At 48.9% G+C, this 17,716-nt stretch overlaps 2 protein-coding genes across 5 annotated transcripts; one reads left to right on the forward strand and one right to left on the reverse strand.

The window, feature by feature from the left end:
- Positions 1-191: 191 nt before the first annotated feature.
- Positions 192-4,843, reverse strand: LOC118651442 (transmembrane protein 198-like). 4 transcript variants are annotated; one of them, XM_036300610.1, is made up of 6 exons: positions 4,634-4,843; positions 3,794-3,852; positions 3,403-3,663; positions 2,253-2,834; positions 1,660-1,841; positions 192-1,540 (listed from the first exon to the last, which is right to left on the reverse strand). In XM_036300610.1, the coding sequence occupies exons 3-6, from the start codon at positions 3,575-3,577 to the stop codon at positions 1,403-1,405; spliced, it is 1,077 nt and encodes a 358-aa protein (XP_036156503.1). In that variant the 5' UTR covers positions 3,578-3,663; positions 3,794-3,852; positions 4,634-4,843; the 3' UTR covers positions 192-1,402. The 4 variants fall into 4 exon arrangements, with proteins under 4 accessions (XP_036156503.1, XP_036156504.1, XP_036156501.1 ...); XM_036300611.1 differs by lacking the exon at positions 3,794-3,852 and having other exon boundaries at positions 1,660-1,817; XM_036300608.1 differs by lacking the exon at positions 3,794-3,852.
- Positions 4,844-5,645: 802 nt separating this feature from the next.
- Positions 5,646-17,643, forward strand: DNAJC14 (DnaJ heat shock protein family (Hsp40) member C14). The gene is made up of 7 exons (XM_036300606.1): positions 5,646-6,177; positions 6,621-8,084; positions 14,957-15,063; positions 15,270-15,389; positions 16,158-16,318; positions 16,397-16,499; positions 16,679-17,643. The coding sequence occupies exons 2-7, from the start codon at positions 6,675-6,677 to the stop codon at positions 16,884-16,886; spliced, it is 2,109 nt and encodes a 702-aa protein (XP_036156499.1). The 5' UTR covers positions 5,646-6,177; positions 6,621-6,674; the 3' UTR covers positions 16,887-17,643.
- The last annotated feature ends 73 nt before the right edge of the window (positions 17,644-17,716 follow it).

Genomic DNA, 17,716 nt, shown 5'->3' on the forward strand with positions numbered 1-17,716 from the left:
CTGGCTGTGCGTGTGTGTGCGTGTGTGCGTGCGTGCGTGCGTGTGTGTGTGTAGCTCCTATAGTAGTCCAGTCTGCTAAGGGAATCCTTATCAGATTTTTGGTGGACAGAGAACTTGTCAGCATGGCTAACTCTTTGCTTTGGGATGCAAAGAAACAAAAGAGCAGCAACAACAGAGGCCAGACTCCCTGATTCAGTGTTTAATTAATGCCACTTTATTCACATGTTCTTCCTCCCTCTCATCATAGCCTCGCCGCCTAGGAGAGGGATATATCTTCCTCCACGATATCTTCCTTCATGCCGTCGGGGGAATCAGGGAACTGACTTTGAGGGGGAGAGTCAGAGTGGGGAGAGTTAGAATGGACTAGTGGCTGGGACAAAGTTCTGGTTAAGGAAGAAATGAGCATCACCTACAAAGAAAGGCAGAGAAGGCACTTGTCTCCCATACAGCCCCGCAGACCGGCTCCTTTGGGCAAAGGGCAGCACTCCGGCATGTGGGCCAAGGCTCCCTCCTTGGAGCAAGAAGCCAGCTTTTGGGAGAGGCGGGGGCTGAGCCAGGCACTGCCCATGTCCTTCCCCACATCAAGAAGAGAAAGGGAAGCACCACGGAGGGCAATACCCCACCTGAGGTAGGAGAAGGGGGCTGAGCCTATGGGGCCTGGGGGGAAAGGCTAATCAGGAATCCAACTACCCCCTAATGAGGAGCCTGGGGATTGGGGGATCCTGGAGCTCCTCTGTGCCCTTCTCCCCATCAAAAGCTATCAAGTGCCCAGCCAGTGTGGCTCTGTGGTTAAGCATCAACCTGTGAACCAAGAGGTGGCTGGTTTGATTTCAGGTCAGGGCACATGCCCCAACTGTGGGCTTGATTCCCGGTAGGGGGTGTGCAGAAGGCAGCCGATTGATGCTTCTCTCTCATCGATGTTTCTATCTCACCATCCCTTCTCCATTCCTCTCTCTCTAAAAATCAATAAAGACACATTAAAAAAAAAAGCTATCAAGTGCTTTAGGAGGCTTCCTGATTTTCTAGTTCCTACAGAAACAAAACCCCTTATTTTACCATTTTGTGGCACACTGAGGCCGGTATATAAAAGGCTATCTGGGTAAGCCGCCCCCACCCTTGATTTGGAGGGAATTAGGGAGTCAGTTACTTTAGGGAGCAGGGCACCTCTATTATTGGACAGACGTAGCTACTCATATGTCCATTCCTCTCCCCTCCCCAAGATTCCTCTGTATCTGTCTCTGAAACCTATCCCTACAGGTCTGGTCTAGGTTGGAGCACAGATTCCATCCCCAGGTCTAAGAGGTGGGGAAGTCTGTGTGTGAGTCCTGTGGGCTCAGGTCCTGCCCACCTAGTGCTCCCAGGCCCTTGCTAGCGGTATGGGGGTATCAGTGGAGGTTTAGGGTCAGGTCTGGGTAGAACCAGAAGGTGTAGTGAGGGGTATAGTGGAACCATAGTCAGAATCCAGGTCCAGGATGGTGTGGGGGGCTGTGGCCTGGCTGCCTGGTCCCAGTTGGCGATCTCGAAGGCTCTGGAGATAACTCTGGAGGGGCGCAGGGCAGAGAGGACAGAAGGAAGGGCCTGGGTCAGTCCCCGTCCCACCCTGACTATCCCATGTGCCCTCTGCCCCATCCCCCAGGATGCCCCCTCCCCACCACTCACTGGAGCCAGACTGTCAGCAGGGCTCCGGGCGTTGGTGGGGAGCTGCCTCCGGTAGCTGCCCTCACAGAGCCCCACCCCATGGGAGGTCCGGTGCCACTTGGCCTCTTGCTGACGGATCCGAAGAAGTTGGAGATGCCTTCGCTGGTGGCTCAAGACCACTGCTTGGGAGGGGGCGATACAGACTGAGGGAGGCCTCTTTAGACCCCAAATCCCACCCCCAAACACACTCACTCTCTAGAGAAATCCATTTGATCTTGTTCTGGGTCTATCAAACCTTGTCTCCCCCTCATCCCCTCCTTCCCCCAGTTCTTCTAAAAGAAACTCTTCCTACTATCTCCTCCTGGACTTTCCTGAGATCTTCATTATCTTCCATAAACATTCTCCAATAAATAACTTTCCCATTTCCCCTGACAATTTTTCTTCTCATTCTTACCCAGACTTTTGGCTCCTCCAATTCTAACTTCCTTTCAATGTCCTGCCCCATTCTCCTCTCTCCTCTCAAGTGTACTTCCCCCCTTCCCCTCCTCAAGTCTGGGACTTGGGGACATGAGAAGGCACAGGCTGGCTGCTTCTGTACCATGGCACTAACTCACCATTGGCGTGGCCTCCATGTTCCTCATCCATGAGCTTCCACTGGGCCAGGGCCCCAAGGGCCCCCAGGGCCGGCCAAGTCCCCAGCAAGACCCAGCTATACCAGCAGAGAGGAGGCAAGGCCGGAAGTGCCTGCAAGCGTTGGCCCAGCCGACTGCCCAGTGCCAGCCCTTCCAGGAAATAGTCAGCACAGGCCACCAGCACCGCAGCACCCAGCAGGGCTGTGCCCAGAATGGAGAATGGACGTGGCCACCGAAGCGTGAACAGGGCTCCCAGCAGTGCCAGCCCCACTAGCCCCCCAGCCGGTACCCAGGCTGAAGGTGGTTGGTAGATGGGTTCGGTGCCCAGCAGGGCCCCGGCGCCCAGGGTTAGGCCTAGCAGGAGACCAGTCAGGAAGAGCCCAACACTGCGAACCAGCATGGTGACCAGGCCGCAGAGGAGTCCGATGCCCAGCGCAATGCCCGCGCTCACCTCCAGGCTCAGCTGTGTCTCTAGCACTCGCTCCTTGTGGCATAGCAGAAAGATCACCAGAGCTCCTGATAGCAGGCCGGAGAGAAACATCACTGCCTTGAAGCAGCGGTAGCCTGGGAAGGGAGGCAGGAGGCACTGAGAGGTAGGAAGGGCTGAGGGGAGTCCACAGGGATGACTCTGCTGGTGAGCAGAAGAGCAGAAGACAGGAGCAGCACACCCAGGGATCTCAAGGCAAGAGGCAGAAAGGAATAATATCAGGGAGGGCAGAGACTTTTTGGAAACTGTGAGGGGATGGGAGGGAAAGAAGGAGATAAGATGGCTGCCTTGAGGGGAGTAAGTATAGAAAAAAGGTCTAGTCCTTCCAGGAATGGTAGATGGGAAGAAATCAGTCTAGGCTTATTCAGGTTATTGGGGAAGGGTGAAGAAGCCTTAAGCAAGGATGATAATTTGGGAATGGAGTTTTGAGGTAGAAGGCACGGGGAAGGCAAGCAAGAGTGCCAGGGGTCACAGCTGGAAGGGCATGGGGGGCAGATAAATAACAAGAGCTGGCAAGAGCAGCATGGGCACACTGAAGGTAGGCATTGCCTGACAGCGTACTAGAGGTAGCCCAGGAGCAAAGGAACAAGTTAACAGCATCCTCTGGGGGGCAGCTGTCCCCCAGAACCTTGGCTCTGCCCTCACCGAAGCAGCAGTAGATGATTCCAAAGCAGCAGCAAAGAGCACACACCAGGGCAGGTGCCAGTTCAGGATTGTCCTGGGGTTCCAAGACACATCTTGGGTCTGGAGGCTCTGGGAGTTGTTGATTAAAGGGCCTGGGGTCAGAGGTCATGGCCAGGGGCAGCAAAGCTTCCTCCATGGCAGGAAGAGAAGGTGGTCACAGAGGGGGAGGTCAGTGTCAGCTCCTCTCATCCATCCATGAATGTCTCGAGGGGTTTGGGAAACCTGCAAGGGAGTAGGGGGCAGCAACTCAGGTGCCCATGAATTTTGAGGACTTTGTACCTCTATTTCATTTGAAGAAAGCCCAATTTCCGGAGGGAGCATGGCCCTACTGGGGTAACTAAAAAAAACTTACGGGATTGGGTCGAGGGGAGCCAGCTGGCTCTTCACCACCCTCTGCAACAAGGACACTAACTAAAACGTAAATGAAAATCTTGTAAGGGGATGAACCTTTTTTTGCCCCCTAACTTTCCAGGGTGGGATGGGAGGAGTAGGAAGTCCTAAGATCTGTGGTGGGAGGAGTCCAGGGGCACTAATGGGACTACAGCAACCTGTTCCAGCTGCAAAAAGAAAGCTTGCCCCCACCTGCAGCTGGGACTCAGTATGACCACACTGGACTAGGAAGGGTGGGGTTAATAAAAGGGGGAGAAGGGGCAGAAAGAGGAGAGAAGGGTGGGGTCTCTGGACGGGCTGCTCCAACCCCAGGGGAGAGGGGGGAGTGGCAGGAACCAAAAAAGTTTGGGGCAAGGAATCCACATTTGCCATGGTTTCAAGCCTCTGCTTCTTGGGAGATGGAGCTGTTGGGGGAGGGGCCTCCGGCCCGTCCAGCCCAAGGACCCCCATGGAATTAGCAGGCCCCTGGCCCACAGATCCGTTCTGGTAGCCTCCTGCTCCTCCCCTCAGGGCACTGGGACTTGTCCTGTCCCTCCCTTTCCCCAGGCGATTGGGGGCTGACAGTGGGACTTGAACTCGGTTCCTGCGAGGAGCACACCAAGGAGGGGCTGGCATGGGGGCACTGTGGGAGTGGGATGGGTGGGTGCAGCCACATCCCTCCAGCTGTCTTCTTCTGGACATCACGGTCCTAACAGGCTGGAGGGTTGGTTTGGGGAATCCCTGGGGTTCCTCTCCTCAATTCTCTTGGAAGCCTAGGGACCCCAAACTAGGAGAGGTTTGGGAGGGGGTGTTCACTACTCACCACCCTGCCAGGCTGAGGAGAGGAAGGGGGTAGAAGTGCTTCCCTAGACCCCCAGCTGCATCCCTGCCCGGAGGTCCTAGGTGTCCGGGCGGCTGTCGGGCGTCGGCACCCCCAAGGCCACTCAGTTCGTTGCCCCCTAAACTCTTGCAAGTCGTAGCCCAAGCCCCGTGAACTAAAAGCAGCCAGCTTGGGGGGGTGGGGGTGGAGGAAGGGGACAGGGCGGGGGTGACATCACGGGGCGGGCCCCTCCAACTCTTCCCCTTGTGTGTGGGGGGAACACAGTTTGCCTGCTGCTTGAGGCTGGTAGCGGAGACACCCCCACCCACCATAGCAGGGAAGGGTCCTGGGTGCACAAGAGGTTTGCGGAAAAGTCTCTGAATACTTGGGCGATGACTCGACAATGGGAAGCTTTCAGAGCCCCAGGTGGGGTCCCGGCGCCCCCCTCGCTTTGCCTTGGTTTCTCCCACTTCCCAGAGAATTGGAGTATTGTCTTCTGGAGGGCCGGGTGGTCGGGACTGGGGATTTGGGGCCGAGGCTCTCGCTGCTCTGGGGCCGCCGGCGAGGGGTGCATGGGTGGCCGAGCTGGCGGAGTAAGGCGAAGTCTGAAAGGAGGGCTAACGAGAGAGGCGTGTGCAAAGGAAGGGACCGACAGAGAGGGGACCCGAGCCGGGTCAGCGTGGGGGAGGGGTCGCTGTCTGCGTCCGCCGAACGGCTCGGTATGCAAATGAGATGCAAAGCAGCCCGCGGCGGAGTGCATGGGTTTTGGCTCTCGGCTCAGGTCCTGCTACGCGCGTGGCCTCGGACCCCGCTCCGTGAGGGGGCCTGGAGCTGTGTCCAGAGGGGCGGGTCCGGGCCGTGATAGCTGCAGTTATACGGGGCGGTTCGCCAGCTGGGTCAGAAGCCGGGGAGGCCGAGGGTTGCTGGGAAAGAAGGGGCAGTGCTAGGGGGACCAGGGCGGGGGCTGGCCCGGGGTGTCTTCTCTTGGAGAGAACATGATACAAAGGAGCCTCTGTCCTCAGCCAGCAAGGAAGGGGTCAGGGCGGTGGCCCCTCTATGCTCCCTAGTTTTGTCTGCAAGGGAAACAAACTATGGCTCAGAGGCTGTCCTCTATCTCCCAGTCTCGGAAAAGCCCACAAATCCAGCCAGAGGGACCCTAAGAATCTGTCCCCAGACCGCAGGCGCTGCTGCAGCACCCACTTGCTTCGCTTCCAGGGGTGCAACTTGCAGGGATTCTACTTCAGCACACGGAGGGCCGCAGCAGAGGGCCCTTTAAGGGGCGGCACCCGCGCTCCCCCAGGACCGCCTCCTGATTTGACACACGGCTCGCTAGACTGGCTCGCGCTTCAGCCAACCGCTTTTTCTTTTCCTTCTTGTCGCTTCCGTGGTGACCCCGGAAGTGAAAGTAGGCGTAGGTCGGCGTTTGCGGCGGGGACGAAAGGCGGAAGCAGAGCTTGAGCGGGAGGCGGAGCCGGGGGAGCCGCTCTCTTAGCTCCCCTGGCTCTGGGCCCAGCAGCTCGAGGGGGAGGAGTTACCGCCGCTCTTCGGTACGTTACCTTCTTCCCGTCTGCCCAGGCTCAGGGTTCCCTGGTTGTCTGTCTTAGGGGCAACCCCAAGCTCCGCCTCCAGGTTTTCTTTAAGGGCCGCAGGGTCCCCACCCTTTTCAGGCAGCCTACAGCCCTCCCTTCCGAGCGTTTTTCCGTTTTTCCCTAGAGTGATCCCAGGACCACACCCTTTGCAGTACCTCCCTCTTTTCCGGATTCAGAGCTGTATCTTTCGGGGAGAGAAGAAAAACTTAGGTGGAGTTGGAGGGAGGGGGCAGGGAGTGGTGTGGTGGTTAAAGTAGTATTGGCTTATTGCTGGAGGTAATAAATGCCCCCAAAGAACTTGGGAAGGCAAGGGAGGTGGATGCATTCTATATACTATGTATAGTCTCAATTTAACCCCTTTCTTGGACCTATCCTTGACCCAACTTGATACTTTGTTACAGGCATTAGAACTTACCATGATGGCTGTGACCTAAAATCGTCAGGAAGCCGGGGTCATGGCCCAGAAGCACCCCGGAGAAAGACAGTCGTGTGGAGCCCACCACAGTGGTGGTGCCTCGCTCGGGACTTTAGGACCCTCTCTGGACCCTGAAATACTTTCATTCTCAGGACTCAGGGACTCAGCGAGGCCTGCTCCAAATGGTACCCGCTGCCTCACAAAGCACTCTAGCCCTAAGTACACACAGCCCCCAAACCCAGCCCACTGGTCGGATCCAAGCCATGGCCCCCCAAGGGGTCCAGGACCCCCTAGAAATGGAGAGGACCCTGATCAGAGTGAGGCATCTTCAGAAGAAGAGTCAGGAGTGGATCAGGAACTCTCAAGAGAGAATGAGGCTGGGCACCAGGAGGATGAAAACCCTTCTTTTCTTTCCATTCCATCTGCTTGCAACTGCCAGGGAACCCCTGGAATCCCCGAAGAGCCTTACTCTGGGGGAGGAGATAACTCTTCTAGCAACTTTTGCCACCATTGTATGTCTCCAGCTTTAGGAGAACATGAAGAGTTGGAAGAGGAATATGATGATGAGGAACCCAAGTTCCCCAGTGATTTTTCTCGTGTGCCCAGTGGAAAGAAACCTCCACCCCGGAGACAGCGGCACCGTGTTGCAGCCAAGGACGATACTTGGGAGGGTGGACGCAGGGATCCCAGGTCCCCTGGTCGACATCGGCTGGGCCGGAAACGAAGTCAAGCAGATAAGCGCAGAGGCTTGGGATTATGGGGAGCAGAAGAACTGTGTCAGCTCGGACAAGCAGGCTTCTGGTGGCTGATCGAACTGCTGGTATTGGTGGGAGAGTATGTGGAAAGTTGTGGCCATCTCATCTATGCATGCAGGCAGCTGAAAGGCAGTGATTTGGACCTTTTTCGAGTCTGGGCAGGAGTCTGGGCAGGGCGACTGGGTGGCTGGGCCCAGGTAATGTTCCAGTTTCTGAACCAGGGGTTTTGCTATGGGGCAGGGCTATTCACCCGTTTTCTTCGGCTACTGGGTGCTTTGCTGCTTCTGGCTCTGGCCCTCTTGTTGGGCTGTCTGCAGGTGGCCTGGCAGTTTCTTGTGAGACTGGGTGACCGGTTAGGCTGGAGGGCTAAAGCCACCTGGCTCTTCTCTTGGCTGGATTCTCCCACCTTGCAGCGTTGTCTGATTGTGCTGAGAGAGAGCAGGCCATGGCAGCAGATGGTGAGAATGGTTCAGTGGGGTTGGCTGGAGTTGCCTTGGGTCAAACAGAGGACTAATGGACAAGAGAATGCGCCTGTAGCTAGTGGTCGCTATTACCAGCCTGAAGAGGAAGTGACTCGACTCTTGACCATGGCTGGGGTTCCTGAAGATGAGCTAAACCCTTTCCATGTCTTGGGGGTTGAAGCCACAGCATCAGATGTTGAAATGAAGAAGGCCTATAGGCAGTTGGCAGTAATGGTGAGTATCCTTCCCCCCCGTTTCCTATCCCTCTTGTGCCTATATTTTATTTCCTAATTTTAGGGAGAGTAGAATAAAGGGAAGGCAGAGAAGAAAATCAACTTTAAGCTGAAGAGTAACTTTAATTCTTAGAAAAGAGTCATATAAACTTTTTTATTTTTAAATATGTTTTTATTGATTTCAGATAGAGGGAGAGAGCTATAGAAACCTCAGTGATGAGAGAGAATCATCAATCGGCTGCCTCCTGCATGCCCCCAACTGAGGGTCGAGCCCACAACCCAGGCATGTGCCCTGAACGGAATCAAACTGTGATCTCCTGGTTCATAGGTGGATGATCAACCCCTGAGCCACACCAGCTGGGTGAGATTCTTTTCCTTAATGAAAAGAAATGAATTGGTATATCAGGCAATGTTGGACTCACTCACTTTGAAATGCTGAGTTGAAGTCCCTCTGCTAGGGTGGAGAAGAGGTCTATTCAGAAAACTTGTCAGTTCCTCTCCCTGAACAAATGAGGGGTGTTTCTGAATATAGGGAAATTCAACCGTCTGTCCCAGAATGGCAAGTGTGGACCTAGTATGGGACAGTTCGGGGAGTGCTTGTGAGTGATTATTCCAGGACCAGGTGAAAGAAAAGCTATTTCAAGACCAGCAACCCAGCCTGACCGGCGTGGCTCAGTGGTTGAGCGTCGCCTATGAACCAGGAGGTCACGGTTCAGTTCCCGGTCAGGGCACATGCCCGGCTTGATCCCCAGTGTGGGGCATGCAGGAGGCAGCTGATCCATGATTCTCTCTCATCATCGATGTTTCTATCTCTTCCCCTCCCTTCCTTCCTGAAATCAATAAAAATATCTTTAAAAAAAAGACCAGCAACCCAGAGTGGGAAAGGGAAGGAAAATGGAATAAAAATCAGAAATATGTGCAAATGTATGTCATATATGAAAATATGGCCCTAGCTGGTTTGGCTCAGTGGATAGAGCGTTGGCCTGCGGACTGAAGAGTCCCAGGTTTGATTCCAGTCAAGGGCATGTAACTTGGTTGCGGGCACATCCCCAGTAGGGGGTGTGCAGGAGGCAGCTTATCGATGTTTCTCTCTATCCGTCTTCCTCTCTGTAAAAAATCAATAAAATATATTTAAAAAATAAATAAAAAAAGGAAAAGAAAATATGGTTGCTTTTATTAATAAAAAGTGAGTGGGAGTTGTGATACACCACATGCTTGAGGGAAATGATTTAATACAAGTATGCAATCAAATTGCTATTAGAAGTTAATATTAGATTTTTATTTTTAGATGATTCTATTTCTGTACAAGTGAAACTATATTATGAATATAAATAATGTGTGTAAATTGCACAGGTGGCCTGTTTGACCGAATGTATGTAACTAGATTGGTACAATATCACAGTGTGCAGATTACTTCAACAGTTGCATGACACCAAAGGAATGGGCAACCATGGTTTCCATTAACCATTCAGGGCACAATAAAGTACCAGTCCTGCAACTTACAAGAGTACTAAATTAATTTGGTGGGAAATGCATGCCCCTTAGTTGATAGCCTGGGATATTCTTAGAGTGGGGAACAAGTGCTTACATTCAAATAGTTACTAATAGTAGAGCTCTTTTCTCACCTTCATGTCTTTTTTAGCAGATATCCTCGTTTGTGGAATATCAATCTCCCAAAAAAATATCATTTTCAACTTACTTCTTTGGAGTAGAGATGATGTTAAGTTACCCAGTCCTCAATACCCTGCCTCACACCCCAGAAATCCCCCTTGTTTTCTGTCAGTGTGTCAGTGAGGTTCTTTTATAGAATCTCTCACTGCCCTTATTAGGCCCTAGAGCAGTGGTTCTCAACCTTCTGGCCCTTTAAATACAGTTCCTCATGTTGTGACCCAACCATAAAATTATTTTCGTTGCTACTTCATAACTGTAATGTTGCTACTGTTATGAATTGTAATGTAAATATCTGATATGCAGGATGGTCTTAGGCGGCCCCTGTGAAAGGGTCGTTCGACCGCCAAAGGGGTCGCGACCCACAGGTTGAGAACCGCTGCCCTAGAGTGACCATGATTACAAGGCTGTTCAATAAGCCTGGGAATATGGGAGATTTAACAGCATTCTGCTTATTTGGCATCAGTCAAGAGACCAGCTTTATCTCTGTATTTTGGAGGAATGAGGATGGGAATCATAAGCAGTAGGAAGAGAAGTTATTGTTTGTCTTGGAGAAATGTTGAAAAGGGAATAAAAAGCCTGTATCGTAATATGCTATTTCATTTCTGGGACAGAAAGGCAAACTATTGTAGGAAGTTTTGAGTAGATATGAGAATTTTCTAGTTAGAAAAGTGAGAATGTAACATCTTTGGAACTCTTATTTTATAACTGACAATAAAGTTTAAATGTGAGGAATTAGTATATATGTGCCAGGTAGGGTGACCAACCATCCCTGTTTGCCTGAGATTGAGGGCTTTCCTGAGACATGAACTTCACTGCTAAAACTGGAACAATCCCAGGTGCACTGGGATGGTGGATCACCCTATTACAGATTCTGTGATGTATTCTTCACTTATATTCTCATTTAATACTCCCAACAATCGATGATAGATAAAATATTCTAGGTCATGCAGCTAATAGTGACAGAGCTGTGACTTGAACAGAGGTCTCTCTGCAGAGCCAGAGCAATTATTAAGCTATATTGAGAGGAGAAAATGGCGGCCAAATAGGCAGACGTGTCCTGCGCTTGTTCTGGAGCATTCAGTGGTTCTCAACCTGGGCTGCACATTAGAATCACCTGGGAATCTTTTCAAAAATCCTGATTTCCGGGCCTCATCCTCCGGAAATTCTGTTTCTTTGTTACTAATGTTGTGGCCCCCCCCCCCCCCCCCCCCATAACAAAGAAACAGAATTTCGGGAGGATGAGGCCCGGAAATCAGGATTTTTGAAAAGATTCCCAGGTGATTCTAATGTGCAGCCCAGGTTGAGAACCACTGACATAGAAGAAGCAACTAGCCGAGTGCGGTGGCGCGCGCCTGTAGTCCCAGCTACTCGGGAGGCTGAGGCTGGAGGATCGCTGGAGCCCAGGAGCTCTGGGCTGTAGTGCGCTATGCCAATCGGGTGTCCGCACTAAGTTCGGCATCAATATGGTGACCTCCCGGGAGCGTGGGGCCGGGGGGGAGGGGGGGGGGGGGCCGGCGCCAGGTTGCCTAAGGAGGGGTGAACCGGCCCAGGTCGGAGACAGCAGGTCAAAGCTCCCCTGCTGATTAGTAGTGGGATCGCTCCTGTGAATAGCCACTGCACTCCAGCCTGGGCAACATAGCGAGACCCCGTCTCTAGGAAAAAAAAAAAAAGGAAGAAGAAGCAACTAAATTGGAGAGCCAGAATTGGTGAATTAGACACAGCTGATGAGAAAGCAGCCAAGAGGGGCAGAGGACGTCTGAAGAACTGTAGGATCAGGGATCTGGGCTGGAGAGAGACATGCGACCACCAGGCTGAGGGTCAGGAGGAAGCTGCACTGCACCAAGACCATGTCCCTTGGGGACAGGCGTAACATCCAACTGTGGAAAGAAGTCCACAGGGCTGCTGGTGGTTGGGGAATCTAGATCTAAGTCCACGGCAGAGAGAGGCTGCACCCAGAAAGGTGGCATGAAGAGCTGCCCAAGCAGCGTGGTTCCGGGGATGGGGGCAGGGTAGAGAAACTCACAGTCTCTTGAATGTTTTGCCTTTGTTTGTCTTCAATAAAACCAGTTCATAGGACCTTTCAATTACAAACAGTCACCTGAGGCTGCGATGCAGGTAGAGGTGATTTGTGGGGCCTGGGGAGAGGCTGTGAGGAAAGCAGAGCAGGAGAGGTGACCAGGAATCTGGCACTGAGACATTTGTGACCTTCCAAACCATTTTTCTCCTGAAGAGCCAGCCCCTGCCAGCAGCCTCAAGACAGCTAATAATGCCACACCTGGCCCACATCTTGAGTTTTCCCAAGGAAACAAAGACTCTGAATAGCCCCAAAGAGCCCTCAGGGACTGGGTTGAAGAGGGGCCAATCAGTTCCGGAAAGCAATACAGCATCACCCCCACTTAAAGCCTATCAGAAACAGGAACAAGACAGGGATGCCCACTTTCATCACTCCTGTTCAACACAGTACTGGAAGTGCTAGCCATAGCGATCAGACAAGAAGAAGAAATAAAGGGCATCCAAATTGGAAAAGAAGAAGTAAAACTGTCATTATTCGCAGATGATATAATATTACACATAGAAAACCCTAAAAACTCCATCAAAAAACTACTAGACTTGCCCTAACCTGTTTGGCTCAGTGGATAGAGCATTGGACTGCAGACTGAAGGGTCCCAGGTTCGATTCCGGTCAAGGACATGTACCTTGGTTGCGGGCACATTCCCAGTAGGGGGTGTGCAGGAGGCAGCTGGTCGATGTTTCTCTCTCATCGATGTTTCTAACTTTCTATCCCTCTCCCTCCCTGTAAAAAATCAATAAAATATATTTTAAAAAAACAAACTACTAGACTTAATAAATGAATTTGGCAATGTAGCAGGATACAAAATTAACATCCAGAAAACTATGGGGTTTTTTAATACACCAATAATGAACTCACAGAAAGAGAAACAAACGAAAAGAAATCCCATTTACCATTGCAACAAAAAAATTAAGATACCTAGGAATAAACTTACCTAAGGAGTTAAAAGACCTGTACTCAGAAAACTACAGGATATTGAAAAGAGAGATAGAGGAAGATATAAACAAATGGAGAATATACCGTGTTCATGGATTGGTAGAATCAACATCATTAAAATGTCCATACTACCCAAAGCAATCCATAGATTCAATGCAATCCCCATTAACATACCAATTTTTCACAGACCTGGAACAAACTCTCCAAAAATTCATCTGGAATAAAAAAAGACCCTGAATACCTGCAGCAATCCTGAGAAAGAATAACAAAGTTGGAGGGATCACAATGCCAGATATTAAGCTATATTTCAAAGCCACTGTTCTCAAAACTGCCTGGTACTGGCACAAGAACAGACATATAGACCAATGGAACAGAACAGAGAACTCAGAAATTGACCCAAGCCATTATGCTCAATATTTGACAAAGGAGGCAAGAGCATACAATGGATTCAAGGCAGTCTCTTTAATAAATGGTGCTGGGAAATTTGGACAGATGCATGCAAAAAAATGAAACTAGACACCAACTTACACCATACACAAAAATAAACTCAAAGTGGACAAAGGACCTAAAGGTAAGACAGGAAACCATAAAAATCTTAGAAGAATCCATAGGCAGCAAAATATAAGAAATATGTTGTAGCAATATCTGCCGATACAATTCCTAGGACAATGGAAACTGAAGATAAATGTTTGGTGTGCACAACAGGAAATATTTCACTTTCAGAGAACAAGAAAAATAGGTTTAGTTGCATTACACTTATTAATTTGTGCAGTTATTCAGTGTCTGGTAAATTAATGTTCAAGAAAAAATATTAATTTTTATTAAAATGTTCAATTTTTATGTTAACAATTACTCATTTATTTCAGCCCTTTGTATTCAGCATGTTTCTATGAAAATTGAAGCTTCTGTGTGTTTTTTTGTGGCCCACATAAACTTAAACCTTGTTTATTTGGCCCATGTTAGCCTTTGAGTTTGACATGCTTGTCCTAAATAGACATATTTCTAAAGTGCACGTACAGAAGGCCAAGAGACATATGAAAACATGCTCAAAGTCACTAATCATCTGAGAGATGCAAGTCAAAACGACAATGAGGTACCATCTCACACCTGTCAGAATAGCTATCCTCAACAAATCAACGAACAAGTGCTGGCGAGGATGTAGAGAAAAAGGAACCCTTGCGCACTGCTGGTGGGAATGCAGACTGTGCAGCCACTGTGGAAAACAGTGTGGATTTTCCTCCAAAAATTAAAAATGGAACTCCCTTTTGATTCAGTAATCCCACTCCTAGAATATATCCCAAGAAATCAGAAACACCAATGAGGATATATGCACCCCTATGTTCATAGCAGCACAATTTACAATAGCTAAGATTTGGAAACAGCCTAAGTGCCCATCAGCAGATGAGTGGACTAAAAAACTGTGGTACATCTACACAATGGAATTATCACACTGCTGTAAAAAAGAAAGAACTCTTAATCATTTGAAACAGGATGAATGGACCTAGAGAGCATTATGCTAAGCGAAATAAGTCAGTTGGAGAAAGATAAATATCACATGATCTCACTCATTTGTGGAATATAATGAACAACATAAACTGATGAACAAAAATAGATGCAGAGTCATAGAAGCATCGAACAGACTGGCAAACCTCAGAGGGAAGGTAGGGGAGGACGGGTAAGAGATCAACCAAAGGACTTATATGCATGCATATAAGCATAACCAATGGACACAGACAGTAGCAGGGTGAAGTTATGTGCTGGGGGGTGGGAGCGGCTGGGGAGAGGTCAATGGGGGAAAAAGGAGACATGTAATATATTAAACAATAAAGAATTTAACTTTTTTTTTAAAACTATATTGACTCTCCAAAAGGGAGTGAAAAAGAACCATTTGACATGATTTGTGTGTGTGTGTGTTTTAATAGTTTATTGACTTTTTTTAGAGAGGAAGGGAGAAAGAGAGCAAGAAACATCAATGTGACAGCTAACATTGATCAGCTGCCTACTGCATGCTGCCTACTGGGTATTGCCCTTGACCAGGCATGTGCCCTTGACCAGGAATTGAATCAGCAACCTTTTGGTGCATGGGATGATAACCAACCACACTGGCCAGGGCTATCACTTAACATAAGGTTTTGACCCAAGATGGGGAGAGGTTTGGAATGGATTTGTGATGAAGTCTTTCTTTGTTTTGGTAGGTTCATCCTGACAAAAATCATCATCCCCGGGCTGAGGAGGCCTTCAAGGTTTTGCGGGCAGCTTGGGACATTGTCAGCAATCCTGAAAGGCGAAAGGAATATGAGATGTAAGTTGGAGCTAGGAAATTGTCAGGTGGTGTAAATGAATAATCTTCACTAGCAGAGGTCCCTAGAGTTGCGGGTGAATGCCCTCTCAGGTGGAGAAAATTGCTTGTCTTTCTAGTAGGCAAAAGGCCTTTAAGAGGCCAACAGATCTGTCTCCTTTTATTCCTTGTTCAATACCCTCTGATTTATAAAGCCTTTCTTCTCTTAGGAAACGAATGGCAGAGAATGAGCTGAGCCGGTCAGTGAATGAGTTTCTGTCCAAGCTGCAGGATGACCTCAAAGAGGCGATGAATACTATGATGTGCAGTCGATGCCAGGGAAAGCACAGGTATGAAATAGGAATGTAACAGCCACAGTTTAGGGCAGTGATGGCGAACCTTTTGAGCTCGGCGTGTCAGCATTTTGAAAAACCCTAACTTAACTCTGGTGCCGTGTCACATATAGAAATTTTTTTATCTTTGCAATCATAGTAAAACAAAGATTTATATTTTTGATATTTATTTTATATATTTAAATGCCATTTAACAAAGAAAAATCAACCAAAAAAATGAGTTCGTGTGTCACCTCTGACACGCGTGTCATAGGTTCACCATCACTGGCTTAGGGGTTAGGTAGCCAAAGACCTTCTTTGTATTATTGGTAGTTGTGGGATAGAAATGGTGAGTAAGAGAACTCTTGGGTTTCCACTTCTGTCATATTGTAAAGAGATTGGGGATTCTAATTAGTAAGAAAAGAAAAAAAAAGACAGTCCAGTGGGTGTGGCTCAGTGCTTGAGCATTGACCTATGACCAGGAGGTCATGGTTCGATTCCTGGTCAGGGCACATGCCTGGGTTGCGGGCTTGATCCTGTATGGGGCGTGCAGGAGGCAGCCAATTAACGATTCTTTCTCATCAGTGATGTTTCTCTCTCTCCCTCTCCCTTCCTCTCTGAAATCAATAAAAGTATATATTTTTTAAAAAGACATTTTTTACCTTTAAGATAGAAGATTGAGAGAAGGGTGTGCATAGGCATATGTAATAACACATAATAATGAGACTACAGAAATGTCACAGGCTTGACAAGTTATTAAGGAATTGCCCTTCTGTTGGGTTGCAGGAGGTTTGAAATGGACCGGGAACCTAAGAGTGCCAGATACTGTGCTGAGTGTAATAGGCTGCATCCTGCTGAAGAAGGAGACTTTTGGGCAGAGTCAAGTATGTTGGGCCTCAAGATCACCTACTTTGCACTGATGGATGGAAAGGTGTATGACATCACAGGTACACTTCTGTTCTGTAGAAATACAGGCTCATATATGCTTATATGATGTATTAGCTAATTCTTTCTCATGTGTGCAGAGTGGGCTGGATGTCAGCGAGTAGGAATCTCCCCAGATACTCACAGAGTCCCCTATCACATCTCATTTGGTTCTCGGATACCAGGCACCAGTGGGCGACAGAGGTAGGTGGTATTTCTTTCAGTAATCTATCCACTATTCTAGTTCTGAATATGGTGCTTAGGACACCTAGATGTCTCACCCTTTAAGAAGTTTGGTAACTGACTCAATATATCTTTAACATAGTTACCTATGTTTGACTTTGACTCTCTCTTGCCTCATTATTCTTCTGTTTTCCTTTCAGAGCCACTCCAGATGCCCCTCCTGCTGACCTTCAGGATTTCTTGAACCGGATCTTTCAAGTACCCCCGGGACAGATGTCCAATGGGAACTTCTTTGCAGCTCACCCTGGCCCTGGGGCCACCGGAGCTTCCAAGCCCAACAGCACAGTACCCAAGGGAGAAGCCAAACCGAAGAGGCGGAAGAAAGTGAGGAGGCCCTTCCAGCGTTGACACTTGTTTTCTTCTTTCCTCAAATCAATGTCAGGGAGTCAAAAGGGCTGTGTACAGCATAGGATGGAGTTTGATTTATTTTTAAATATTTTAAAAAGGGAAACTTTTAAGCTCAAATTGTTCACTCAGTACTTGTAGGAAGCCCCAGAACCACTCTCCCTCCTCCACCGGTACCCAGGAACTGAATCTGGTCTTCTGACAATACCAAAGAAATAGGGGGTGGCTACAGCAAAGAACCTAGGGCATGGACCTGGGCAGGACAGTATCTCCCAGAGGAGTGTGGGAACTGGGTATTTCCCTAGGGTCTGTATGCCTTTGTCTTGTCTTTTGCTTCTACAGCAGATGACTTTCCCTCCTCTTTTTAAACTATGAGTCTATCTTATTTCTTGACCCAGTTCAGGGCTCCCTCCTGAATATACTAGTTAGCCCAATACTAGTTAAAAGACAGAACAAGAAAGCATGTAACTCTAATTATAGGAGATAGAGTTCAGAGAGTGGGAACTCTGAATTTTTTCTGTCACCTTGTGGGTAACTGTCCAACTTCATGCTTGTTTCTGCAGGGATGGCCAAACTAATAATTTTTAAAAAATCAGACTCATGCCCTCTGCCCTTGGGTGAGGGGAAAGAATAAAGGGGTTCCTGGTAGGCCCCTTATGATCCAAGGGTTTGTATTTTTTTAAGTTTGTTGATATTTGTATGTACATAACTATTTAAAGCCAGGGGATTATCTTTCTATAAATATGTAACTGGCAACCTGTTTCTTCCCTCTCTTCTTTGCCTTTATAGATAGTGTCCTTTTTCTCATTTGCGAATCCTTTCTCTAAGTGTTA

The sequence above is a fragment of the Myotis myotis genome, unplaced genomic scaffold, assembly GCF_014108235.1.
Source record: "Myotis myotis isolate mMyoMyo1 unplaced genomic scaffold, mMyoMyo1.p scaffold_m19_p_3, whole genome shotgun sequence".
Taxonomy (NCBI): domain Eukaryota; kingdom Metazoa; phylum Chordata; class Mammalia; order Chiroptera; family Vespertilionidae; genus Myotis; species Myotis myotis.

What these genes read in the sequence shown, in the direction of transcription:
- DNAJC14 (XM_036300606.1), top strand. Translation starts at nt 6,675, where the DNA reads ATGGCCCAGAAGCACCCCGGAGAAAGACAGTCGTGTGGAGCCCACCAC. An exon ending in ATAGGCAGTTGGCAGTAATG is followed by an intron (nt 8,085 to 14,956) that starts GTGAGTATCCTT and finishes TTGTTTTGGTAG; the next exon opens with GTTCATCCTGACAAAAATCA. An exon ending in AGGCGAAAGGAATATGAGAT is followed by an intron (nt 15,064 to 15,269) that starts GTAAGTTGGAGC and finishes TTCTTCTCTTAG; the next exon opens with GAAACGAATGGCAGAGAATG.
- LOC118651442 (XM_036300608.1), bottom strand. Translation starts at nt 3,577, where the DNA reads ATGGAGGAAGCTTTGCTGCCCCTGGCCATGACCTCTGACCCCAGGCCC. An exon ending in AATCATCTACTGCTGCTTCG is followed by an intron (nt 2,835 to 3,402) that starts GTGAGGGCAGAG and finishes CTCCCTTCCCAG; the next exon opens with GCTACCGCTGCTTCAAGGCA. An exon ending in CTGCTGACAGTCTGGCTCCA is followed by an intron (nt 1,541 to 1,659) that starts GTGAGTGGTGGG and finishes GCGCCCCTCCAG; the next exon opens with AGTTATCTCCAGAGCCTTCG.